General features: G+C 48.4%; 1 protein-coding gene and 1 pseudogene across 10 annotated transcripts in view; one reads left to right on the top strand and one right to left on the bottom strand.

Annotated features, from left to right (window-relative positions):
• The window catches only part of LOC142571110 (uncharacterized), a 119389-nt gene that overhangs the window by 41034 nt on the left and 50960 nt on the right, over positions 1–27395 (bottom strand). For 5 of the 10 annotated variants that reach the window (XR_012825762.1, XR_012825760.1, XR_012825757.1 and 2 more), the window contains one exon: positions 10434–10511. The exons of 1 other annotated variant lie outside the window; for it this stretch is intronic. Coding sequence is in view for 5 of the 9 variants with exons in the window: in XM_075679401.1 (XP_075535516.1) it covers positions 10449–10511 (63 nt within the window). In the remaining 4 variants the exon portion in view is untranslated. Of the gene's footprint in view, positions 1–4519; positions 4963–5057; positions 5275–10406; positions 10512–27395 lie in introns of those variants that run through there. 4 more of the 10 variants (XM_075679400.1, XR_012825759.1, XM_075679403.1 and 1 more) reach the window with 4 other exon arrangements.
• Positions 11945–12856, top strand: LOC142573353 (uncharacterized; annotated as a pseudogene).

Here is a 27395-nt window from a genome sequence, read left to right as displayed (position 1 = left end):
CGTTTCCTAATTTCATTTATTAAGTACAAGTAATTTCCCGTATGTTGTCCTTGTTATCAGTGTTTCTTGGCTTCTTCTGATATGATTAATAAAAATTGGGCCCCTTCGTTAACCCCCTTTCTTCCCGTTTATTACATAAGGAGGGTTTCGAATCCGGCAACATTGATGCCTTGAGGCAGTATGTGTGGGTTTATTGACCGGTTGTCTTCAGTACTCATGTACGGGGCCGAAACCTGGTGGCTTACGAAAAGGGTTCTACTTAAATTTAGGACGACGCAATGAGCTATGGATAGAAGAATGATAGGTGTAACGTTAAGGGATAAGAAAAGAGCAGATTGCGTGAGGGAACAAACACGAGTTAATGATATCTTAGTTGAAATCAAGAAAAAGAAATGGGCATGGGCAGGACACGTAATGAGGAGGGAAGCTAACCGATGGTCATTAAGAGTTACGGAATGAATTCCAAGAGAAGGGAAGCGTAGCAGAGGGCGGCAGAAAGTTAGGTGGGCGGATGAGATTAAGAAGTTTGCAGGGACAACATGGCCACAATTAGTACATGACCGGGGTAGTTGGAGAAGTATGGGAGAGGCCTTTGCCCTGCAGTGGGCATAACCAGGCTGATGATGATGATGATGATGATGATGATGATGATGATGTCTTCAGACAAAAAAAGGTCACGTTCTCGTGATGCCTGCGGCAGAAAGGATGTTCCACACTCCATCCGCCGCCAAAGTCTGTGGGTGATGGCCCTGGCTAAGAATCCCAGGGTTCTACTAGGAAGCCTGAATATCCAAAAATTGTATGGGGAAACGGCGCCGCGGTAGCTCAATTAGTAGAACATCGCACGCGAACTGCGAAGTTTGCGGGACCATTCTCTACTTGCGTCAAGTTGTTTTTTCATCCACTATCATTTCCATTAATTTATCATTCGTTTATTTCGTTTATTAGGCACAAGTAATTTCCTTTGTGTTGTCCTTGGTTTCAGCGTTGGTTGGCTTCCTGTGATATGCTTGTGTGCAAAGGTATTGCGAAACGAGACGGACAAAAAACACGCTTCGCTCAACTGCAGTCAGTCGCCTGAAATTGCATTCAACTACCAGGTAGCAATTATTATTGCTTAAAAGAGTCCTCCGTTTTGTCTTGGTATATGCGCGTGTCCTCTATGTTCGATTGCGTCACTGGGTTTAGCGTGACTGTTATCACTGACTCCACATACCTGCTTCGTGCCGACCTCGCGATCAACGTGCACGAACTGCGTGTAACTGAGGTAGCATTTATTGTTCCTTCGGAGACAAGCCCATACAATGAGAATGGCTTCCCTCCTCTCAGTGCACATTGTGTTGTTTAAGTTAGATTTAACGTTATTCAGCTGGATGAAAACACGATGAACATACGCGTTGGACGATTACCATTACTGATAAAACGAAACTAACCAATTCACTTTTACCCCGAAGTTCCCTTTGCCTCTTCCTTCGACTTTCCCGCTGCTCGGACCCTATAACGTAAAACTATTGCAATATGTTTTTATTCCAATTTCGTGACGTCAAATGTGCGTAGCGACCGACGCAAGCATAGCACGGTCGTCCGCAGGTTTGTCTCAACAGACCAATCGAAAGCTCTCCACGTTCATAAGAGGGCACTTTTGCTTCCTTGAGAAACGAATGACATTGCCTACACTAATTGACTCACAAGAGGCGAGGAGCACGCTCAAGTGGAGAGGGATTCGACGGGGCTGAGACACTGAAGTGAAAATCGATAACCGGATGAAGAGGGTGGTACCAGCGTCTGTGATTCGTCTTCTTCCCCTTACTTAGCTTACGGTGGCTCGTCGACAACGGCAGCGGCATACTACGGACGCTTGGGAATGACGCTAAAATAATCCTCAGCAAAGAAGAGTTGGCAGGAGGAGGTCGTAAACGTGCCGAAGCTGGTCGAAAACGTTACACTACTACGCAAAAAGCTTTATTATACGCAAATAAACCCAGGCTCTCCAGCAAGTGCGAGTAGCCATTGCCTGAGCGATCGGCGGCAGCCATCGTTTATTCCTTTCGGAACGGGGCAGCCTGCGGCTATTCAGAAGAAAATTTAGTTTTGTTCGTCACATTAATGGAACTTTAATGCTGACACGCCACTTTGACACGGTGAGTCTTGGCGGTTTTGTGACGTCGCGGGACAGGCAGGTAAATTGGGTGCAGCCCGAAAGCTTTTGAGTAATAGCGGAGGGCTAATGGCCAAAAAGACGTCTAATCAGAAATGACTATGTTTCTTTTGTTCGTTCAAATCATGCATAATCAGTGTGTAGACGTCATAGCAGTTGGGGCACTATCGCGCTTTTCGTGACGTCGCGTGGCAGACAGGTGAAGTGGGGGTGGTCCAAAAAAGTGTTTCACCAATCGCGGAGGGCTGATTGCAGAATTAGAATTGAAGAGTTTGGAATAGTTTTGCGCTATGGCGCCCCAGGCATTATTCGGCCCTATACGAGGGCCGATCCCGAAGTTAGTGCAACACCGGCCCGACCCGCAGGGGAGGTGACGCTGGCGTTAAGCATTCCCCATCCGTGGACCGATCCCGAAAATAGTGCAATGCTGGGCCGATCCGCAGCGGAGGTGCACTGCGCCATTAGGGGCCCACATACAGAGCTTCGCTGGTCATCCTTCTTCATATAGTGGAAGGGCACTGAGATTTTTTGTACCACCGTATATCTTCATGTACGCTTCCTGTTCATGTTCAGCCTGTAGGTCATGGCATAGTGGATAATTAGCGTGTTGTGTTGCCAAACGGCAAAAAAGTGACGATAAGCTTCCATTATTCTTAACGCATGAAAAGTTTGTTGGCAGGACTCAGCAATTACCGAAGCACTGTCAGGTGCATACGGAATGCAAAGACATGTGCGAAGGCTTGTGACCAGGAATATTTTAACTGTTTCCTCTCGATTGCAGGATGTTGCATTGAACATAGGAGCAGAGTATGCTACTCTTTGTGGAATGATTGCCGAGTGAATGCGTAATAACAAAGAGGTTGAACAACCCCATCTCACTCTACCAAATCGACGAAAGAGTGTTGATTAGGAAGTTGACTTTCTCCTATAATGCTTTTATTTGGTGGGTCTATGATAGCAGTATGTCTCTAATAATACCCAAGAACGTGTGTTGTCGCCCAAGTTACAGACGCTGAGAGCAAACACGAGCTGGAATTTGTTGAGGCATTTCCTTTTAAAAGAAAGTACAGCAGTTTTGTTGTGTGAAATAATCACGCCAGTTGTTTCATCACTATTGTTAAATGAAAATCAACAATTATTGTTAGAGCAGCATGTAGCTTTTGCTGAACAACTTGAGTCATCCAGTCATTTGCCCATGTGCACAAATTGTCTGCATATAGCGATGAGCAAAACAAGAACAAATGAAAAGCGCGAGCCATTGTTTTGGCAAGTGACTTGTCTTCTTCAAGAAAAAAGGAGAAGTCCACTTGGCGAAACGTTGACTCCCACTTTTGCCTTGTTGTCGTTTTGGTTTTGGTCTTCAATTTGCGTCTCCCACTTTCCCCGTGTTTTCCTGGATATAGTGAATAATTCTATGTAGCGCGAATGATACGGGGTAATTCAGTCATAACATAGGTAAATAGAAATGGACTGTGTACAGGGCCGTCAGGAACGCCTTGATTCACTTTAGGCTTTGTGCTTTTGTCATCAGCAGTTTCAATGAAGATTTTCCCGTCTCTTAAGAAACCCGAAATCTATCTATGGTGCTCAACCAACTATGCCCAAAGGAATTAACTCATGCAGTACGTAAGCATGGCTTAACATGAACGCTTTAGGTTTTGAAACGCTGTAATGGTAATTCTTGCAGAGCTCCTCTCATGGTCAATGTAAGTAACAACATCTAAAATAGTATCCCTTGCACACCGGCGCCCGCCGAAGCCTGCCATATTTTTGGGTAGTGCGTTGGTGCTCCTGCCCACCACAAAAGCCTAGCGTCTATCATAATTTCCATAAGTTTACATAGGCAACTCGTCAGACTGACAGGGCGGAAATAATCTAGCGATAAAGGAGTTTCACTCGTTTTTGGTATCGGATGCTCTCGGGCAATTTCCCAGGAATGAGAAAGGCATCCCGATATCCACGCATCATTGGGTAAATTTAGCAAACATTTTGTCGCCACAGGACCCAGGTGTTTCTGGGCAGAATATTTGACGCCGTGAAGTCTGGCTGCTGTCCTCTGCAAGCACAATACCAGTGCATTCTTTAATTCATCCCATGAAAACAGCTTGTGTAGGTCATGATGATGGCTGGTGATAGAAAAATTTCGCGATGCTTTTATTATTTTGACAGTGTTACTGCATTCAGATTTGTTTACTGCTGCGTTTGGGTGCGTTATAAGCTGACATAGCTCGTTTGGAACGGTTGGTTCCAGTACTTTCTGTACCAAAGTTATAGCTCTGAATGGTTGTTGGTGCGTTAATGACCCACTCAAAGAGCACAGAACATTTCCTATTTCAGATTCCGGTGTAAGGGGAAGAAGTGAAACGAAAAATTACTGCTAGCGCTTTGTACCTGCGCGCTCCAGCTGCAGACCCACATAATCATACATCTTCTGTCATTCTCGGCAATCTTCAATAAGGCATGTGCATCGGTATATTTTTTTAGCTCTGCAGCGTACAGCTCTGAGCATTTCGTATTCAGATTGTACACAAGCGTAAACTTCTGAAATCTTCACAAACATTGAACAAAGGTTTCATTTGCATTGTATTTAATAAAGGGACAATTATACATCCACCCAATCGTAGCAATTTCTACAAAGGTAACCCATACGAGTTCCTCGAAAGAAAAGCTTTGCAGTTGAAGAAAATTCGTCCTGGTCCGGGATTCGAACTCGGAACTATCGCATTTTCGGGGTTGCCCCGCTACCACCTGAGCTAACCAGGTGGTTAGCAGATGGTGCGGTGAAGTGAAACGCATCAACAACTCTGAAACAAAGGCAAGAGTTTGACGTGATAGTTCTGCGGAAACCCGCAAGGTACAGGCAAGTAATTACTAAAGAGAAGATTAGACATCCAACCAATCGACTCCGTGGATGTCTAATTTTCTCTTTATTATTTACTTCCGTCCTCCTTGCGCGTTTCCCCAGAACTGCTGCGTGAAACATTTGCATTGTATGAGCGATAATAGACTGTCTATATCGCTGAAAGCATCACCTTGACGTGTAATCTGATATCGAGGCGCCTGCGAATTTATATTCTTGCAGAGTGCCGATAAGTCGCAACTCGTAGTCTCGAATGCTGTATTAGAATAAGAAATTGGTCACTACCTCTTGTTTGAATGTCTGTTCTCCATGTTGCTTCACATGCAATATTGTTTGAGCAGAGCCTAAGGTCCTGACAGCTAGATTAATAAAAACCCCGCAGCAACGTCACTGAGCAGTCATTCAACAAACTCAGACCACTCTTCTGAATGGCATTTTCTTGCTCATTGACCTGACGGTCTCATTAGGCACTTCCCCACAAGGCTTGGCGCGCACTGAAATCTTCGCAAAATATTACATCTTTTGTATATTTCTGAAACAGGTCCGTCAATCTAGAACGTCAAATATTTGTAGAAGATTTTAGATAAACACTAGCTACAGTGATATTTACTCGCCCAAACCGAACTTCACATGCTACATATTCTAAAATGTCTGGCACGGCGGCACGTAATAATGCTGACGACAGGTCTCTTTGAACACAGATCATCACTCTGCTTGGTCCAGAAGATCATGAGGACGTGTAAACAACGTAGTTAGCTAGTCTAAAAGTGCTGTCTTGACTGGCGTCCGTATTACATAATACTGGAAAAGAGAAGTGAGCCACCAGTTTTCTCAAATTAGCAAACTCAGAGCAAGGACAAGTCGTGCTCCACTGGACTATGGAGACACTTTTACAATAATTAATGTTGTATAATGCCCTGTTTGCGCAGCGGCTGACGTAGTGTATTGTAATATCATTTGTTCCATCGGCAATACAGAGCACTAAACACAGCACAATTTAATATGCAGCACAATACAGCATTCGTATGGCAAGTTCAGCAACAGACGCAGAGGAGTTCGCCTGTTTCGTCACACTGACTGGTTGCAGCGTGCTCGTATTCTGTCGTATATATGCCACGCGGTTGCTCTTCTAATGAGATCCCTTCTGAGCTTCTTGTCGAGCTTCTTGTCGAGCTTTATGTTGGTTTGGTAATATACCAGAATTTTACCCTCGGTGTTGTGCGGCCCTTGCGGCTTTTGCATACTACATAGAATTTCCGGGTGCTTAGGCGCTTGTGAACAAGGTGGTTGCGCTGGGTTCATCGTATTCATGTTTGGTTCTGGTGCAATGCGCTGGTGTGTGCGGCCATAGATTGTGTCGTGTTGATATTGAAGAGAGGCCGGTTCGTTTTTGGGGCATCCAGCAAATAGTGCAGTGTGCTACTTGTTGCAATTGGCGCTCATAGGTTGCCTTACAGACAGAGTACTTGTAATGGTGGTCTTCTGCACTTATTTTGCAGCGCCTTGCTCCTAGGCAGTTTTTTGCTAAGTGAGCAAACCTCTGGTACTTGTAGCTAGCAGCGACTGGCTGGCCCCAAAATTTCTCGACTGGATGGCTAGCGAATCCAGGATACACTCGCTCTGGAAAATTACGCTTCTCACAGGGCGCGATTCCACGGCGCCATCTTCTTGACGTATGTAACGGGTTTGGCGACTTGTTGCTCTCACTCCTGCACCACCTAAATACTCTGTTGATTGTTATTTTGTGTATGCTAGAGGTATATTCCGGATTTTGCCAACATTTCGTATTTATGACTGCGGAATAAATCATTTCACTTGTAAGCCAGCCACCTGCCCACATGACAACAAACTCTTTACTTATAACTGGGAAACTTTCGTTTTTATTCACTGGGAAAGAACCTACTAACACTTTTGCTAGCGCAACAGTTTCTTAGGCTACAACCATTTAGACTTACTTTTCAGATTGTTTTCATTTCTTCGATTGGTCGAAATCCCGCAGGAATACCCTCGAGCCTTCTTTTTATATATGTCACTAGAGCCAAAGAATCTGCTTCCTCATCAAATTCAATCTCAACCTCTTCTTTTTCGCTAAGGGAGTACGTCGATGTTTTCTCATTTATGTGGTCGATCTAATCTACCACTTTTACCTTGTCTTTTTGGCGTATATGTGCAGCGCGACACAGACGCGGGACGAAGAAGCAACGATATGTCCATGTCGCGAGTGAAAGAGAATGTGTGTCGCGCTGCACATAGACGCTAAGAATGTTAACTCACCAGCTCGCCCAATTGGGAGCATTGCTTGCACGATTGTTCTGAATAAGCGAGTCTCGAACAGTGTGTTCAAAACAGTGTAACTACTAGCCGGAGCGATTTTCCCGCTGCATTCTGCTTTTCGCTCTTCTGTATTTCGTTTTATTTTTCGTAGGCTTTGTAGTTTTTATGTAGCGTGGATTGGTGTGCTCGTGTTCATTTTTGCGTAGTAAGCGAAAACCTCACATACTCCCACTTATTAGACAACTGTGACAGCTTCAGCATTTACCGCCTGCAGTATCTTGCTTGTTAGATCGGCCTTAGTCGACAAGAGGAATGTCAAATACTGCCTGTGTGTTTAATAAGCGCTGTGTTGCAGTAAATTGACCTGACTGGTATGAACAGATGAAAAATGTGTTCCCAAATGAGAGTCTGCAATGTGTGAATTCCAATTTCAATTCCAATTTGCAATCTTGGTGTGATTAGTGCAATAAAAATAAGGTTTTGTTACCCTTCATAGCTTGTGGCCCTTCCAGTTGCATTGAATTCTGCCTCCCAAGGCTTCAAGAACCGGCACTCTTGTCCTGCTGCCTGCAGCCATTGATCATCCATTTCCTTGCACGAAATAGATTTGATCTACAAACTCCTGTATCTTGAATCTTCTTCCACTTGGAGATTTGCTGCTACGAAGCAGCTGTTTATTTGGTGGTGTAAATGAATTGTAGCAGTAAGCTACGCCTAAAATGTGCACACGTGAAAATTTGAAATGCGCTTAAATCTGCGTTTCTGCACCGCATATAACGAAAAGGTACAGCTGCTCTGAACGACGGTTATTGACGTCAGTGATAAATAACGCTCTTTAACGGTCACTGACATAAGTGCAGTAACCATATTTCGCTTGGCGACGACCAATAATCGACTGGTTTCGGCAGCCGAAATGAGCTCACATTTTTCTCCAACTTACTTGTGTGAACATTTCTTCAAACATCCTTTAAAACATTTCTTGCCTTCCGGCCTTGGCGAGAACATTTCACATGCGAGCTGAAAACCATTTCACCGGTTTTTGTTGCAAGGTACGGCAGGTTCGCACGCGAACTTTTGAGCTGTTCGAGGAACAGGCGTAGTCATAATTTTATTTGGGGGGATTTAGGGGGGGGGGGGGTCCTGCCCCGTATATGCACGTTCACGCGTGTATATATGTACATACAAATTAAAATTTTGGGGGGTTCGAACAGTGCTCCCCTCCGATTAAGCCAATGGTTCGAGAGTAGCCTGCATTAAACAGTGGCAACTTGCTCAGCGCTCGCGAACAATGCCGCATGTAGCTCGCGACCAGCAGACGAAAAAGCAAATGGAAGACCGTGCGGCATTTGTCTCCTGCGCGCGCGAGTAATAGCTTCACTGCATAACTGGAACATAATGCTGGACCTATGCGCACCTGTGCTCCCTGCGGGAGCACATACAGGAAGACTATCTCGCCGCTACCGTCCACTTCCTCCTCGTCGTCTTTTCTCCCGCTGTCGTGGCACTGCCGCGGTGAAGGCGGTGGTCGCTCCTTGCCGCCTCGCGCATGATCCACGGCTCTCCGCTTCTCATTCTGCGCGTTGCGCGGTTGTACAGCTCTCAGTCGTTTCTCTCGCTTCCCCATTTGCGGGGCGCGTTCCTCAGTGGTATTTGTCGCCCCTGGCTGTGCTTGCGCATGGCTGTCCTTGTGCCGCCCCACTCTTTTCCTACACCTCCCCTTACGTAGCGCAGTGCCGTTGCGGCGACTTGAAAGACTGTCATGGCGTTTCGTCCCCTTATACTTCCCACCCCAACCTAGTGCGACCACATCGAGTCCCGTCTGTAGAGTGAATGAGTGTGTGACCTCTACTCGATGCCACTGTTCTCCACCGCATTCCTCATCCCAGCAGCTCCGAAGAAACGTTAAATAATAGTCGGTAATCTCCCCCCCCCCATCTCCACTACTATGACCCACTATAAAATCGCGCGTCGCCAGAGTGCCGGCTCGATAGCGGCGGATCGCGGTGTATGCTGCCCAATACGAAACGCCGAACCGCCTTTGTGTGCGGCACTGCGTGTTCTGTATGCAGTTGGCTGTTGTTGAAAAAAGGCAGCAGCTGCGCTCAAAGATAGCATTACCATGAAACGTAATTGCCGGCCATTTTTTTCCTCATGTATTCTGAAAGCGCGAAAAACAGAAGGCAGACAAGGAGCACACACACGCACGAAGAGCTCTGATTTCAACTCATCGTATAATGCGACGCACCGCATGCTGGCGTGAAAACAACGGAGGGAACTCGGAAGTCAATGAAAATTAAAAAACAATGGCATAAAAAGCTAGTAATACACTATTCGGTGCACATACTACGCTTCAATTTATCATCATCATCAGCCTAGTTACGCCCACTGCAGGGCAAAGGCCTCTCCCATACTTCTCCAACTACCCCAGTCATGTACTAATTGTAGCCATGTTGTCCCTGCAAATTTCTTAACCTCATCCACCCACCTAACTTTCTGTCGCCCCCTGCTACGCTTCCCTTCCCTTGAAATCCAATTCGTAATCTTCAATGACCATCGGTTATCTTCCCTCCTCATTACATGTCTTGCCAATGCCCATTTCTTTTTCGAGATTTCAACTAAGATGTTATTAACACGCGTTTGTTCCCTCACCCAATCTGCTATTTTCTTATCCTCTAACGCTACGCCTATCATTCTTCTTTCCATAGCTCGTTTCGTGGTCCTCAATTTAAGTAGAATCCTCTTAGTAAGCCTCCAGGTTTTTGCCGCGTACGTGAGTACTTCAATTTATATCATCCATTTATTTCTTTTAGTGCTCCACTCAAGAGGCGCTCCCACATATTTCTGTCATTGTGAGTTGCGAACGCATCAAATATTTTCCTTTTTCTTTTGTCATTAAAAGTGCGAAAAACACGCGTTGCGGGAAATGCTCGATCATTGTCGTCGATATCTATGCAATCCATAATCAAGTGTGTTAAATGATATATTTTTGTTGTATTGGTAATACTAATACACATTTCAGTGAAATAAGTTAAGGATAGCTGTTTGTCAGTAGCTCGTGGTGCCGCATATTCACGGCGCACGGAACCCCAAACCTATACAGACGCTTGCACGTACAGCGTTGTCGTAAATTGCTCTGCTTACCCTGGCGCCGCAGCGCTAGAATTCCACAACGTTTCGTGTTATTCCAGTACTTAAGTGTCTTCGTAATTGCTCCGGTACCTGCATGAAAATATTACTGCAAATTTTTTTGAGATTTTTATTGAACTGGCAGATTTCTATGCAAAATATTTTATACTCTTTTCTAGAATAAAGTGAAAACAGAGAATGAAGGATGTTGGTATACTTTTCCGAGTAAATGTTATCTGCGTTTCGATGTAACAACATCATAGCGTCTCGCGAGAAATATTGGCAATATTGCACTAGAGACTAAGCATTAAAATATACCTATATTCAAATCAATCGGTGCTCTAGGTGAAGTAAAACAATATAGGGGAATGACACAGGTCTTTACTAATACTAAGATTCGCGAATTTTATCAATAATCGTGATCTGACTCTAGTACTGGTGACTCCCGTGAGAAGGAGCATGGAGCAATTTGTTCAAGCTGTCCCTTAGAATTACAGGTCACGTGGTTGTAGCTAAAGATACGTGGACAAGTTCATGGCGTTATTTTCTTTATGCTGAATCTGACGAGCTACGTTTTTGAAGGGGCCTAAGCGATTGAACGAACTGAGTCTTGAAAATTCAGGTGCTGTTTAATGAATTCTAAGCACTTGCATACGCCGGTTAGGAGGTGATTATTGTTATCAGCCCGTTTTATGTCCACTGCAGCAACAAGACGTCTCACGGCGATATCCACTTGCCTCTGTCTTGCGCCAAAGACATCTTACGCCTTCGAAGTTTGTAAATTTATAATATTTGCCCGTGTACTTGTTTTTCTGTCATCGGTTGACCGCATTTCACCGTCCAGCAAATGCTGTCGTTCAGCGCAGGACGCGCCTGCATGTATCGGAGATTTGTTATCGATGGTTCTGTCCGCTGCCTGTTGTCACTGAACCTCATGTAAGCCAATTAGCGTGTATGCGCGACTTGAATTTTGTAGTATATTCTGGAAGACACGCGGGCACCAGTGGCTGCTCTGCAACCTTCAATGACTAATGTTTGAAAGCCGATGCCTTTGGCCCACTGATCAGATTTCCGACGATCGCCGACTGTGTTCGCCGCTTTCCTTGTGGTTTCATTGTCACTTGCCTGTGTGGGCACAAGTGTTCCTTATAGAAGTTAGTTACGCCGTTCACAGTTTTGCTACCGTGTTCTTGACGGCCACTACAAGGTCAATTCAATCTCTGCCATGGATGACTGCTCTACCCTTCTCTTGGCACTCCTTCTGTAGCTGCATTAGACCACCTGCAGTGCGCCTTACGTTTTTCCTTGTAGCGGCTGCAGCATCGGCGTCGCGTGAGAATCACGCAGACGCTCGCGTCTACATGTTGCACGAACGGCTGGCACGCTGCCGCACGGGCTAACGTTCCGAAAGGTATTTAAAAGATGCTACGCTAAGAGATCGAGTGCCAGTTTTTCCTCTCCCGCGAGAGCCCGAGACTTTACCGGTCTACGTGGTTGCTAGTCATCAAAGTTTGATGACCCCGGACATGATACTGCCGTACGCTCCTATGGTAGAGACGACCATGGACCAGACCAACGCTATGAGAGCTCGAGGCCAGAACCCTTGCGAAGAACGCGGTGAGCCCTCCTGTTCGGCAATCGCTGTCCTCCCTCCACAGTATTGGGACCAGCATCCCCTGGCGTGGTTTCTTCAGGGCGATTCGCAATTTCAAGTCGCTGGTATCCGCTATCAAGCCTCAAAGTTACATTACGTCGTTGCAGCGCTCTCGCCCGCCGCCATTGACGAAGTAGCAGATTTGTTGAACTCCCCATAGTTCACCACCGCCTATGACAATCCCAAGGCAGCCCTGCTACAGGGCACAGCAGCTTCACAGCGTTCTCGCAACCATAGGCTTCTGTCCACTGAAGAACTCGGCTACCGACGCATTAGTTAACTTCTTCGCCGAATGAGGCAGCTGTTCTGAAAAAACGCGAGATCCATTAACGACGCGCTGTTGCGCGAATTGTTTTTGCAACGACTCCCGGCTAACGTGCAGATGGTCCTGGCGACAGCCTCTACCTTTCACCTGACCGGACTTGCCGCTTTGGCCGACAGCGTCATGGATGTAGACACCCCAACCTCGCAATCACGGCATCGTCTCCGGGGGACAATACAACCACCTTGCTAATCCTTTCCTACTCCTCAGCAGCGCAATCTCCGCTCGACTCCTTGTGTGAGCACCTGGAAGACATCATTTGTGGAGCGAAACATCGACGCACGTCATCTCGTCGCCCACGCAGCCGTAGTTCCAGCAAATCAGGACGCACGTGCACCAGCAATGTAACATCAACTACCACATCTGGCATTTGCTACCACCACCGCCGTTTCGGAAACAATGCTCGTCACTGTCGGCGTCCCTGCGCTTGGGAGGGAAACAGGCCGGCCGACCTCCAACGGTGACGAGTACTGCGACCCAATATACAAGTCACCTTTTCTACCTGGCGGACAAAGTTACGGGACAACGGTTCTTAGTCAACACAGGAGCTGATGTCAGAATTCTCCCCGCCCGCGTCTCCGATGGAAAAGAGACACTTGTGTCGTTTTTGAAAGCCTTCAATGGCGCCAGGATTCCAGTTTTCTCGTCACGCTCCGTGGTGCTAAACCTTGGACTTCGGCGAGCTTTCCGCTGGATTTTACTGGTTGCAGACGTCCGTCGAGCAGTCATTGGAGTTGATTTCTTGCAGAACTACGGACTCCTTGTCGACGTCGGACGACGCCGTCTCATCGACTCCGTGACGCAGTTATCCGTTTCCAGCGTCCCATCTTCAACCACATCGCCGATCGCGCCTATTTCTGCAATGTAGGACGAACCTTTCACCGCGCTCCCACGCGAGCTCCTTGACTTTGACGCGCCTGCCGGACTGGACGCAACCTGTGCAACATGAAATACGCTATCATATCGGGACCTCCCGCCCACAAGTCTATTTCCGACCCCGGCGTTGTTCCACGGAGAAATTCAAGATTGTTCGCGAGGAGTTCGAACACTTGCTGCTACTTGGCATCATCCGCCCTTCCTCCAGTAATGGGGCATCACCACTTCACATGGTGCCTAAGACGGGAGACTGGCGACCATGCGAAGATTACCGGGTACTAAAAAAGGTTACAGTTTCTGATCGCTGGCCTTTACTGAACATTCAGGACTTCACGGTAGCGTTAAACAGTGCGACGATCTTATCGCGCCTATAATCAATTATCGGTCGCTGAAGACAATATTCCCAAGACCGCCATCACTACACCTTTCGGTCTTATTGAATTTCTCCGCATGCCTTTCGGCATACAGAAGGCGGGCCAATCCTTTCAGCGTCTCATCGATTGCGTCACCCGAGGCTTGCCTTTCGTTTTTGCATACTCTGACGACTTCTCGTCGCAAGCTCTTTCGCAGAAGAACATCTTTACCACGTGCAGTTGTTGTTTTCACGCCTTGTCAGTAAAATAGTTGTCATCAACGATGCCTAGAATGACTTCGGCCAGGCCACACTCGATTTCCTAGATCATATCGTCGACACTACCGGCATTCGACCACTGCCGTCCAAGATTTGCGTCACCTAAAATCCTCCCCGACCAACCACACTCAGCAAGCTTCGCCAATTTCTCGGATTCCTGAATTTGTACCATCGATTCATTCCCGGTTGCCCACGACTTATGGCTCCGCTAGACGCTCTGCTGGTAAACAAACGTAAACACGTGCTTCAGCAGACTGAACAGGCCACCAACGCTTTCACAAGAGTCAAGTCTGCCCTCGCCAACGCCTCGCTGCTTAGACACCCAAAGCCAGACGCGCCCACTGCCATCATGACCGATGCTTGAAACACCGGCGTTTGTGCCGTTCTGTAGCAATTCATCGATAATGCGTAACATCCACTCGCCTTGTTCTCCAAGAAACTGAAGCCTGGCCAGTCCCGCTACAGCGTGTTCGGCCCTGAATTACTCGCCACATACTTGGCTATCAGACATTTTTGCCATTTCCTAGAAGTTCGTGAATTCGCTATCTTGACTTACCACAAGCCTATTGTTCGCGCAATGAACTGTTAGGCGTCCTGTTACTCGCCCCGTGAGAGCAGACAGATTTCATACATCTCCGAGTTTAACACAACGTTCCATCGCATCAAGGGCACCGACAACGTTCCAGCCGACAATCTGAGTTGCGTCAATGCTGTTTCCACATTGACGTCGCGACCTTTCATCACTGATGTCGATTTACTCATCAGTCAAGAGCGTGACGACACCGAACTTCGTACATTCCGGAATTCTTCAACGTCGCTGAAATTGGTGGACGTCATTGTGACCCCAGAGGGTTCGTGAGTCGTCTGCGACACTTCAACCAACACACCTAGACCATACATTGCGGCATCCCTTCGCAGATGTATATTCGAAACCATGCACAGCCTGTCGCATCCTGGCATACGCGCGACGCAGAAGCTTCTTTCCAGTCCTTTCGTTTGGCCTCGGCTAAACGCGCAAGTGCACAATTAGATTCACTGCTGTTTGTTGTATCAACGCTCTAAGATCCAGCTTCACCCCATTCCGTCTACCAAGTCGTTTCTTCCACTGGATGCTCGTTTGACACCTTACACCTGGACCTCGTCGGCCCACTCGCACCTTCGAAAGGTTACTGATACATACTGACATGCATCGACCACTATACACGGTGGCCAGCAGCTACATTTATATCTGGCATCTCAGCGCCCACAGTTGCAGCAGGCGTTGTGTCTACATGGATGGCACAGTTCCGCTGCCCATGCGCAATATTCAGCGATCGAGGTCGGCAGTTTGACTTAGCACTCTTGAACGAACTACTCGAACTACTCGAACTACTCCGAACGACACGACTGCTTGCCACCCGCAGTCCAATCGACTAGTTGAACGTTTTCACCGGCATCTCAAGGCCCCCCTTATGTCGCATGAATCGCCGGAGAAGTGGGTTCTACATTGGACTCTCGTCTTACTTGACTCAAGAGCGACCTAGGTATCTCGTGTGCTGAGCTAGTCTGCGGCAATCATCTACGCCTTGCGATTTCTTTGACGCCACCACCAAAACACCTATGCCATCACCTGCCGACTACGTGGCCGAACTGCAAGCTTTCTTCAGCCACATACACCCCGTGTCTACGCGTTCGCAAGAACCAAGGTCTCCGTACGTTTCTCCCGCACTCACCTCTGCTACCCACGTTTCCGTGCGTAACTGTGCCGTACGGAAGACGTTGCGGCCACACTACTCCGGACCATATTGCGTTATCGGGCGTCGTTCGACGACTTTTGTCGTGAATGTCAACGGTCACTCAGAAACAACTGCTCTGGGACGTCTCAAACCCGCCAACCTTTAAGCACCCGAGCCATCGGCCCCACCAATGTGCGACGCAACCATGCTGCGTCATTCGATGCCGCCTCCGTACGTGACACCCAAGCCCAACGCCAGGACAGGCCGCATCACGTGGACTTCCCATCGTTCATAGAATTTTCCTCCTCTCTAGGAGGGGAACCCTCTGTAGCGGCAGCAGCGCCGGCCTCGCATGAGAATTACGCAGACGCTTGCGTCTACACGAGACACAAGCGGCTGGTACGCAGTGGCATAGACTAATGTTCCGAAAGGGATATAAAAACATGCTACGCTAAGAGATCGAGTGTCGGTTTTTCCTCTCCCGTGAGAGCCGGAGGCTTTACCTGTCTACGTGGTCACCCGTCACCACACCATTTATACCTGTTAACATCACCTAGACTTTGGCTACCAATGTTTTCTCACTGATCTACACCACTGTAATCTTGTGGTTTAGTGTTACGCTTCACATTTTTCTTTCATCGCTTGTTATGCAGTCATTAACTTCTTAAGCGTTTTGGTTACCCACCAAGTTTCTCCCCAATGAGAGCAGTTGAATGTAATAATTGTAATATTATTTCCAATGATGGTGGTAATATACCCGCCGTGATATTGTAAAGCCTGCCGTTTGCGCTCTAGTCCAATTTTATTCATCTCTATTTGTTAATTCAAATTTAGAGTTCCCTGCGAGTCCTCAAACGTTAGCTGAAATGAATTTCTCGTGCTGCTGAGTGGGATATCGTCATCAGCAAACCAGGATCTGCTAAGGTATTCATTTTTTTCCCTTATTTCATTTCCTCTGACCCTTCCCCCAGTGCAGTGTAACAGACCAGAATCTCTTCCGGTTTACCTCCCTGCCTTCACCACCCCATTTCACGCCATTGTCTTCGCATCTTCACTGCTCACCCACAGAACAAATTCTTTGCCATCCTATCGTCCAAATGCATCTAATATTGCAATTAGCTGCATATGACAGATTCACCTGGTTTTCGTGCCTTTTGTTATGTTGTGGCGGGGCTGCCAGGTGGCACCGCGTTTCTGGAAAAGAAGTCGGAGAGAGCAGCAGGGCTCCAAGCATGGTGCCCTGCATGGTGCGTTCCGGCAGTAGTACTATGATGTGTCGCCTATAACCCCTGCAGTCACGGCGTCCGCATCTATGGACGTGACCTATTTTTGACAATTCTGTCCAGTGGTAGCGATGAACAGAGCAGAAACATTAAGCTTAGGGTAAACTGAACATTCTGCTAACTCAAATTACTTCTTAAAAGCACTTCTTTACTTTTGAGACATAGCTATCGTTACAGAGTACTGTTTTGGTGAAGGCACTACCGTGTTATACGAGACGTTTGATGTGGGCCATGTGGGTAGCAAGCTCGAAATATAAGTAACTTGCGCATTTCATTCGAGCTGGTTAGCCAATCCTTCATTGCGAAGAAGCGTAGCGTGACTGACTTAGCAATATTCAAATATATAGTTACTTCGTAATACAGATGACTCATGATAAAATTCACAAATAGTCGTTCTAAAACGTTGATATGCTTTCAGTGGCGCATAGCACCGTGGCATAAAATTATCTACTTTTCACGCCTACATTGACAGTCGGTCATAACTCGTGACTTAATGGGTGATCGTTCCAATACTAATCGCATTAAAGTGGACATTTATCGTGAGATGCATTCTACGAAAATTTTGATATATTTTTCTCATTGAAGAGTGACATATACCTCGTAGCGCATAGTCACCCAACTTGATGCGAAGCAGGCTCTTTGATGAACGGCACACACCCAGTGTTACATACCTAGTAACAGAATTTACCGTGAAAGAATTTCATGAAAGAGTGGCCCATACCCAATGATACACAGACGCGAATATGTCGCGAAGCGAGGGAATGCAGAGGAGCGCGAGAACCAGAGGGCCAGCGTAGCAGGCTCTTATAATGGACTATCGCGTGCCGTACTTGCGCAGTGAGCGCGTGCTGCTAGATTTTATTTTTCTCCTCTTTTGCAGGGCCCACCAAGGATGCCGACATTTCATGACCGCCCAGACGGAGTGGCGAAATGTACTCATGGACCAAGTGGAGTAGGTGCTGTCTTGGTTAGGCGCAGATGCACGGATACGCCAGTGATATCCGCGCAGAGCTTCGTGGGAGGTGTCTCGAGGTAGGCCAGTTCGATGCGGTCTAATGAGACTAACCACTCGCGGCCGTTCAATAGGATGGTGGCAATCTTCCTCGTCTTACGGAGGACACGGTACGGCCCATCGTAGGAGGGTGTGACAGATGCCTTTACGGCGCCTCCTCTGAGAACAACGTGGCTCAAAGGCGCAAGGAGAAGATGCGCAAAGATGTTTAGTGCGCAGATTGAGGCAGAGTCAAGATGTAGCGCAGTTGCTGCATGCAGTCCTCTAGGCATTGAAGGTACCGCATTGGCTGGGGCGAGGGGTCTGAAGGAAGGAGCAAGTCTCCAGGAAGCCGCAGAGCTGCACCACAGACGAGTTTGCTCATAAAATATCCAGCCTCGCCACGAAGGACAGTGAATAGACCGAAAGCACAATAGGAAGGTGGTGGACACATTGCTCCCGATCCAGGCGCGCTTTATGTTGGCACAAGAATGATAATAAGTTGTACGGCAGTGTTTAGCGCCAAGCAGGCGGTTGGGGGAAGTGAGGAGGGCCCCACCAAATTGCCGGCCACGATCGGTGGCCACGATGTGGGAGCAGCTGAAGCGGAAAGTGCGTGTTGAAGCGAGGGCTTTGGCGACCGTTTCAGCAGTGATGTCAGGAATGGGCACAGCGTCGGGACAACGAGTGAAGTGGTCAATCAATCTTATAATGTACCATCAGTTATGAGAAGGAGGAAGTGGCCCAACCAAATTAAGGCGGACGTGGTCAAAGCGACGGCCAGGTGGCAAGAAATACTCAGTGAAAGTCTTTGTGTAGCGGGTAACTTTGGCGGTTGGGAACGCGAGGCACGAACCTGCCTCCTGGCGAACATGTGTTGATGTTTTGGCGGACGTAGCGCTGTTTAACGAGGTGCTGCTTGGTTCGGATGTTGGGATGGTAGATGTTGTGAAGGGATTAGAACGCTACACGACGAAAGGCAACGGGAATGAAGGGGACGAGGTGCAGCCGCTGACATGTCACACCTCAGAGAGCCAAGCACAAATGGGTGAGGAAATAGTTGTGACGGAGGGAACGATGACATGCACTCCCGATTTAGGCCTACCTAGTCCACAGTTAATGTAGAAGTCCAGAGGGAAGTGATGCGGGAGGATGCGTCAGCTGCCTCGTTTTCGGTGCCTAACATATCCGTAGTGAACTCCGATATGTAGGGCAGCTGACGAAGTTCACGTTCGACGTACTAGGAAGACCGTACTGAACACCTACAACATAGGCTTACGATGTGTTAGAACATAAGATGGCCGGAAGAGTTCTGTAGATATTTATACAGTACCAGTGGCGCCCACGACGATAATGGAAGAGAGAATAGTCTAGAGGAATTTGAAATCACACAAGTAACGCCGGAAGAAGTAAAGAAAGCGTTGGAAGCTATGCAAAGGGGTAAAGCAGCTGGGGAGGATCAGGTCACTGCAGATTTGTTGAAGGATGGTGGGCAGATTGCTCTTGAAAAACTAGCCACCCTGTATATGCAATGCCTCATGACCTCGAGCGTACGGGAATCTTGGAAGAACGCTAACATAATCCTAATCCATAAGAAAGGGGACGCCAAAGACTTGAAAAATTATAGAATGATCAGCTTACTGTCCGTTTCCTACAAATTATTTACTAAGGTAATCGCAAATAGAATGAGGAACACGTTAGACTTCTGTCAATGGAAGGGCCATGCCAGATTCCGTAAAGGCTACTCAACAATAGACCATATTCACACTATCAATCAGGGGATAGTGAAGAGAAATGTGCGGAATATAATCAACCCTTATATATAGCTTTAATTGATTAGGAGGAAGTGTTTTGATTTAGTCGAAACGTCAGCAGTCATGGAGGCATTACGGAATCAGGGTGCAGACGAGCCGTATGTAAAAATACTGAAATATATTTACAGTGGCTCAACAGCCACCGTAGTCCTCCATTAAAAAAGCAAGAAATCCCAATAAAGAAGGGCGTCAGGTGGGAAAAACAATCTCTCCAACGCTATACACAGCGTGTTTACAGTAAATCTTCAGAGACGTGGATGGGGAAGAATTGGGGATAGGAGTTAATGGAGAATACCTTAGCAACTTGCGATTCGCTGATGGTAATGCCTTGCTTAGCAACTCAGGGGACCAATTGCAATGAATGCTCACTGACCTGGAGAGGGAAAGCAGAAAGGTGGGTCTAAAAATTAATCTGCAGAAAACCAAAGTGATGTTTAACAGTCTCGGAAGAGAACAACAGTTTACGATAGGTAGCGAGGTACTGGAAGTGGTAAGGGAATACATCAACTTAGGGCAGGTAATGACCACGGATCCGGATTATGAGACTGAATTAACCAGAAGAATAAGAATGGGTTGGAGTGCATTTGGCAGGCATTCTCAGATCATGAATAGCAGGTTGCCATTATCCCTCAAAAGAAAAGTGTATAACACCTGTGTCTTACCAGTACTCACCTACGGGGCAGAAACCTGGAGCCTTACGAACAGGGTTCTACTTAACTTGAAGACGACGCAACGAGCTAAGCAAAGAAGAATGATGGGTATAACGTTAAGGGACAAGAAAAGAGTAGATTGGGTGAGGGAACAGACGCGAATAAATGACATCTTAGTTGAAATAAAAAAAAAGAAATGGGCATGGGCAGGACATATGATGAGGAGGGAAGATAACCGACGGTCATTAAGGGTTACGGACTGGATTCCAAGGAAAGGGAAGCGTAGCAGGGGGCGGCAGAAAGTTAGGTGGGCGGATGAGCTTAAGAAGTTTGCAGGGACAACATGGCCGCAATTTGTACATGACCGGGGCAGTTGGAGAAGTATAGGCGATGCCTTTGTCCTGCAGTGGGCGTAACCAGGCTGATGATGAATGAATGAACGAAAATGGCCGGCCCTCCAAGAAGTACTGGGACTGTTGGATGGTAGAATAGATAGCGAGCAGCTCTTGGCCACAAAGGCTGTGGCGAGTCTCAAAGGCTGTAGCTTCCGAAAGAAGCGCAGTGGCACCACTGGAAGTCATTTTGCGGCTGCAGAACAGCCCGATGGCCTCAATGGAAGCATCCACTAGTATGCCAGCAGGTACGATAGTTCTGGGCTAGATAATAAGCACAGAATCCGCTACGCTTCTTTAGCAGCCCTGAAAGCAGCTTGGTCTTCGGGAGACAAGGAAATTGCGGATAAGGAACTGTTAGTTGTGCGAAGAAGGTCAGGAAATGGGTGCAGAAGCTCGACTTGATGCGGAATAAAGAGTCGCTAGAAATTCACTAGGCCCAGGAACTCACGCTGCTGACGTAAAACAGTGGACGTGGGAAAGTCTTGCGGCCTGGATGTGGAAGTGCAATGGACGAATTCCCAATGCCGAGATGTGGTGACCAGCGAAATCGAGCTCAAAAGACCTTAGACGCGTTTCTAGGGGTCAACAGCAGGCCAAATTGCGGAAGATGTTGAAAGAGTTCCTCGAGGAGACGCTCATGAAAATGTGGATTGGGATTCCCAATGAGGATGTCATCGATGTAGGCAAATACAGCCGGAAGCTCGTGCGTTACCTCGGCAATAAATCTTTGGAATATGTCAGCTGCGTCACGTAGCCCACAGAGCATGTGCACTAAATCAAACAGGCCGAAGGGTGTAGTAATGACCGTCTTCGGGATATGCATATTCTCACCAATGATGGGCCTTGACAAAGTCCACCTTACTAAAGATTTTGCAGCCTTCCGGGGTGCCTGTGAAATATCTAATATGTGAAAGGGGATAGCTCTTGTGGATCCTGTGAGCGTTGAGCGTCAGGTAGTCGCTGTACAGAGGCCGGTCACCTGGTTCTTTCTTGGGAACGCGATGAAGTACGGAGGCCGAACTGCTGGAAGAAGGGTGAATAAGACCCAACCAGAACATGTGCGTGAATGTCTATTTAGCAATGGCCACACACTCACCGAAGAGGAGGCCCGGAAGACCTGTGACGTGTGGACCACGCGTGACAATGTGATGGATTAAGCTGTATTTGCGCGGCTGATTTAAATTGCAAGGCGTCGTCACTTCACGAAAGTCTTCGAGCATGCTAGTGCACGGGCAGAGTGGGATCAGTGTGCAGGTGCTGGTGGGAGTGATAGACATCAGAACTCTTGGGATGGAGAGTCGTGTCTTGGTGTTAGTCTGGCGACAGCGGCGATTGCTTACGTCGAAGTCTAAATGCGTTCGGAAGTCAGAGCCGAGGATAGCCTTATTGACGTCGGAAACTGTGAATATCCACCGGAACGTGTGCCGCCGGCCAAAATCGAGAGTGATGGACGGTAGAACATACTTGGTGATAGAGGTAGAGCTCGCCGTGCACAGTGTAGGGCCAAGTGACACTTAGTGCAGTTACCCTTGGAAGACGGCAGTACGATTACCTCGGCACTAGTCTTTACAAAGAAGCCTAGGCCGCAAATGCAATCTATGACGATGAAATGGCAGCCGGGTTGTAAGGAGAGGTCCCATGCTGCCGACAGTGATCTCGCATTGTATTTCCCGACCACTGGTATGTGAACTGGCGGGCGCGGTGCAGAAAAGTATAATGGTACTTGAACATAGGCGAGTTTCGAGGAATGTCCGAGCATGGCCTGCGCGGCTAAGAGGAACGGTGGCTGAAGCTGGAAGAGAAACCGTGCTTGTCATGATAGGACGTCCGATAGACGTCGATGAAGACGAGCTGGCCGATCCCGGAGTCTAAGTGGGGCAAGACAGAAGACTGTAGTGCTGAAGAGAAAACGGCGACAGAAGGAGAACTCGCGTCATGATCGGAGACTCGATCAACGAGCTGGGCGAGGGGGTCGAGGGACAAGTCTCTTGTGACGGCCGAGACAAGGCGGGTCAGCTACGGCAAACAGTGTAGGAAAAGCTCCTTCTGCCGCGCACCGTTCGCATCGACATTGCTTCAGCCCAGGAGCCGTTGCATGCTGTGGAGCAACGGGGAAGGGCGGCCATCTCCAAGCTCCTTGGAGGTAAGCGGGTGCTGGAGAGGCGTGCTCTCAGACACCGTGGTGCGGTCCAAAATTCTCTGCTTCAGTTGCTGGTACGGGACATCCCACAAAGGGGCAGCGATGACGTCCGCCCCTGTTGAGCAACCGAGCCGCCTGGTGAGTTCCGAAGTGAAGTGGTTTAGATCGAAAGAGGCTTCGACTTGGGTGAAACAAAGCTGTGTGGTCTTGCGCTTGAACGCGAGAAGACGAAGCTACGCAGCAGCGATGTCCTGTGGGCGCGAGGAAGGATCAGGCGGAAGGTTGCCTGAGCGTGGTAGTTTGCTGCAGTCGGTCATCTCGTAATTCGTCGTCACCAATGTAGCCAACCGAGTGTTGCAGCGGAGTGCCAGAACCAGAGGCCCAGTGTAGCATGCTCTTAGAACGGCCTAAAACGAATGGTGCTTCCGCCGCGCAAGTGCAGCCCAACTTTATTTTTTTAATTTTTTGCTGTGCTGACCGAAAGCGCCGACATTGAGCGTCCGCGCGTAGCGGCGTTGGTGGGCGCTGCAACGTCAACGTTGTCTTCGCCGCTGAAGCTCGGCAGCATGGGTGGCCGTGGGGTAATACACGTAAACCAGCTTGAATGGCATCATCTGTGTTGCTTCCTTTACTGCCGTGTTCTAGGTAAATGTTTTACACTTGAAAATAGAAGGCCTCCACGCTCACAACCATGTAGATTTCAAGCAATCACATTTAGGACGCTTTAGACGAGATCATACCCGTCGCAAGGTCTCCTAAGCAAGATTAACAGTGAACTAATACACAGTGATCGGATTGTATGGATGAGTTTAGCACTCTGGCTCATATGTTCTGGAAGTGTCCTGCAGTACGGGAAACGACATTCACTAGCCGACAGGGCTTGTACCAGGACATCTCATAAACCGAACTCAACATCCGGTCCACGGCCGTCCAGAGGGTCTCTGAAAGAGCGGAGAGGCTTGGCCTCCTAAATCCGACATCGGTGCAGCCAGAGGCGAGCCGGGGACTCCAACGGGGCTGTGGCGGGTAGGCCCTCAGGACCTCAAAATGTTTTTGATCTGGCTGTCTGTTTGTCTCTCTGTCTGGAATCCCACTTCTCATGCTCAATTCTAGCATAAATTGACCGCATCAAGTGGCCACGTTTCCGTGCGTAACAAATGTAAGCGCACAGCGCATGCCGCGCCTGCATGTATCGGATGTTTATCAAAAGTTATCGAAGGTTCTATCCACTGTCTGTTGTCAGCGAACCTTGTATAATCTGATTTCATATATTCGCGACGGGAATGGTGTAGAACTTTCTGGAAGACACGCGGGAACCAACGATTGTTCTGGAACCTTCGATGACTATTGTATAGAAGCCGACGCGTTTGAAACACTGATCGGATTTTTGACCATCGTCGAATGTGTTCGCCTCCGTGACCGTTTCTTCAGTTTAGCCTGTTTTTGAGGGTCCAAGTTCGTCCAATAAAGCGCTAGTTCCATTTCCAGTTTTGCTGCTCTCTTCGCCGTCACTACTACCTGACATCTGGTGGAGGTACTAGTGTGTTCATGCACGGAGCACTCCCGCAAAGCCGCAATCCAAACCTGAAACCCGACGAAGACACCAACGTCGCTGAAAACCAGCGAGCAAACTTCAGATTGCAAGAACTGCCCCCGGAGCAGGGACTTCTGCCTGATACAATAAGAAAGACCGTGGCCAGATCAGCAACCACAATGGCAGCCACAGCGTATGCCATCGTACTTCAACAAGCCAGAGTGCCCCCTACCTTCAGTAGAGCTTCGTCGGGGAATCCGGAAACCTGACTTGTAACCTTCGAAAAGATTTCAATGTTCAACTGGACCTCTGAGGATAAGCTATGCCATGTGTATTTCTCCTCGGAAGATGCCGCGAGGACTTTGTTCGAGAACCAGGAGTCCACCCTTACAACGTGGGACCTACTCCGCACTAACTACCTAAGGACCGTCACGAGCGTTGTCCGAAAAGACAGGGCCGAAGTTCTGGTGAAAACCCGAGGGTAACTACCGAGTGAGACTATCGCCATCTTAACGAAACAGATGACTCGTCTGTTGCGGCACGCCGACCCCTAAATGTCCGAAGAGAAAAAAGACCGGTTCTTGATGCTAGGCGCAAAGCAAGAACTTTTCGTCGGTCTGATCTGCAACCCACTGAAGCCCGTAGCTGAGTTCTTGACAGAGGAAACAGTGATTGAGAAAACTCTGGAGATGCGCAGTAGGCAAGTTAACCGCGAAGTTATCATGCCACAGTGCACAACCCAGGTACTTGGCTCCGGTAATCTCCAAGAGACCATAACGGCCATTGCGTGCGAAGAACTGCACAGGATGTTTTCTTCGTCGCCACCTTAGGTCTCCACGGTCACCGAAATTGTCAAGGACGAACTTCGACGATCACTAGGCCTTTCGGAAACGCAACTCGGATCCCTCCGTCCTGTGCGAGAAGCCATGAACTATTCCGCCATCGTCCGCCTTCAAGTTACCCCTCCGCTCCCGCGCCAAGGCCCTGTAAAGCCGCAATTCCATCGTCCGCCACCGCCACCAACAACTCTCCCGCCTGCCGCCATACGCCACTACCCAAGTAAGATACATGTATGGCACACCGCCCACCACGGCCCGCTGTGCGATCACGGTGGAGAAGCGGGCCACGTCTACCGTCGATGCCCAAACCGGGACTTGGGTGTGCGAGGGTTCGCCATCTACGCGCCGCGCCCGCAACAATGTGAACAGCCTCATGATAACTCCGACTACCTAGCCGCTACTCAGTGGAGCCCACGACGACCGTCCCGTTCGTCGTCACCGGGCCGCTACCTGTCCCTGCAACGCCGACCAATACTGGCCCAGTCCGTGGCCGGTCTGCCAGCCCATATCCGGAAAAATAAACGCAGCAACTTATGGAAGTGCGGTTGGTGTTCGTTGAATTGACGAAGATCCTCCGCCGCGTAGGAAGATGCCGAGAAGCCGATCTCGATTATATATGAACGAAACGCCACCATGCCACTGAAGCCTAGAAGCAAAGAATACGCCGACAAAAGACTTGACGACGCGACGTTCTAGCCATACGTCAACAATACGCAGCCGTGATCCCACGCCGAGACCTAGCTGCAACGGACGACAAAGAACCACTGATTTCGGCGTGCTTCTCGATGACCATGCAGTCACCGCGCTAGTGGACACATGAGCCGAGTATTCCGTGATGAGTGGATCTCTTGCCGCCCACTTGAAGAAAGTTAAGACTGCATGGGAAGGCCCTCATATGCAGACAGCTGCAGGACACCTAACAGCGCCGACCAGAATCTGCACAGCAAGAATTACCGTTCATGACCGGGCTTACCCTGCCACCTTCGTTATCATCCAAGACGAGACATCATTCTCGGCATGGACTTCCTGAACCAACACGGCGCAATCATCAACCTGTAGTCTAAGTCGATAAGGCTGTCTGAAGGTAAAGGGGTTACCCCGGGAAGCTCTCGTAGTCGCCGCGCCTTCAGTGGGCTGGCAGTTCAAGTGAGCATCCCTCTTCGCTCCAGCATTGTTTTAACACCTTTAGACCTAGAAGGCGTCATCTAGGGCGACCAACGTATACTGTTCAACCGTGAAATAAGCGTCGGGAGAGGGATCGCTCTACTGCACGGAGGGAAAGCGCAAGTGATGCTGATTTTACTATGTGGTCTTTATATAGCCATGATCACCGCTGGGCATCTTCAGTGTAGGTGCACGCACTGACTCTTTCTTTTGGAATAAAACCGCCGAATAAAACCATTGCTTCTCATGTGGTGGAACTGTTTTAAGATCTCTTTGACCTCTCCACATTACCCTCCTGGAATTGCATTCGGGTAGCCGCTTGCGACAAGCACCCACCGGAAGGGGTTCAAGACTAGCCAGCAGCGTCCACCGGCCTTGGTTCAATAGATGCAGGCAGTGTTGTTTGCCAATGGGTTCCCGCAATAGAAGCTCCACCTACTATTGTGAGGTGAGGATGCCAATAGGACCCTAACTCAACCACTTCTCTGTAGCCATTTAATGGGTAACAAATGTTTTCCACCAACACGACCACCGGCCTCATTGAAAGTGCCAGCCACCACACCCTCCTGCACTGTAAGCAGCCGTCAGCGCGATGTTGAGGCACTCGCTGGGCTGCCTGAAGATGACGTCGAAGACTTGCTGGACTTCAACGATCGAGTAAGCTCATTTAAAAACTGGGACGATGCTTTAAAATTGCAGAAAGTTGACTTCTACTTCACTAAGGTCGTGAAGACATGGTTTAAAAATCGCGAGCGGGACCTCCGTGACTGGTCTTCTTTCGAAGAGCATCTTCGCAGATTACCGGGACGTCATATTCTTGTAGTCTGAGGGACCACCTCGCCAGCCATATTGAAGGGTCAGTAGCTAGCCAACAGGATGCGTGATGGTCGCTGACTACTTTTAATGGCCTGCTTTATAGGTAAAGGCGGAGTTTTGCTGTAGCTCAAATGATGGCGAGGCATTCCTTTT

The sequence above is a fragment of the Dermacentor variabilis genome, chromosome 2 (genome assembly GCF_050947875.1).
Source record: "Dermacentor variabilis isolate Ectoservices chromosome 2, ASM5094787v1, whole genome shotgun sequence".
NCBI lineage: Eukaryota > Metazoa > Arthropoda > Arachnida > Ixodida > Ixodidae > Dermacentor > Dermacentor variabilis.
The sequence above is the reverse complement of the archived record's forward strand: the minus strand, read 5'-3'. Positions and strand labels throughout refer to the sequence as shown.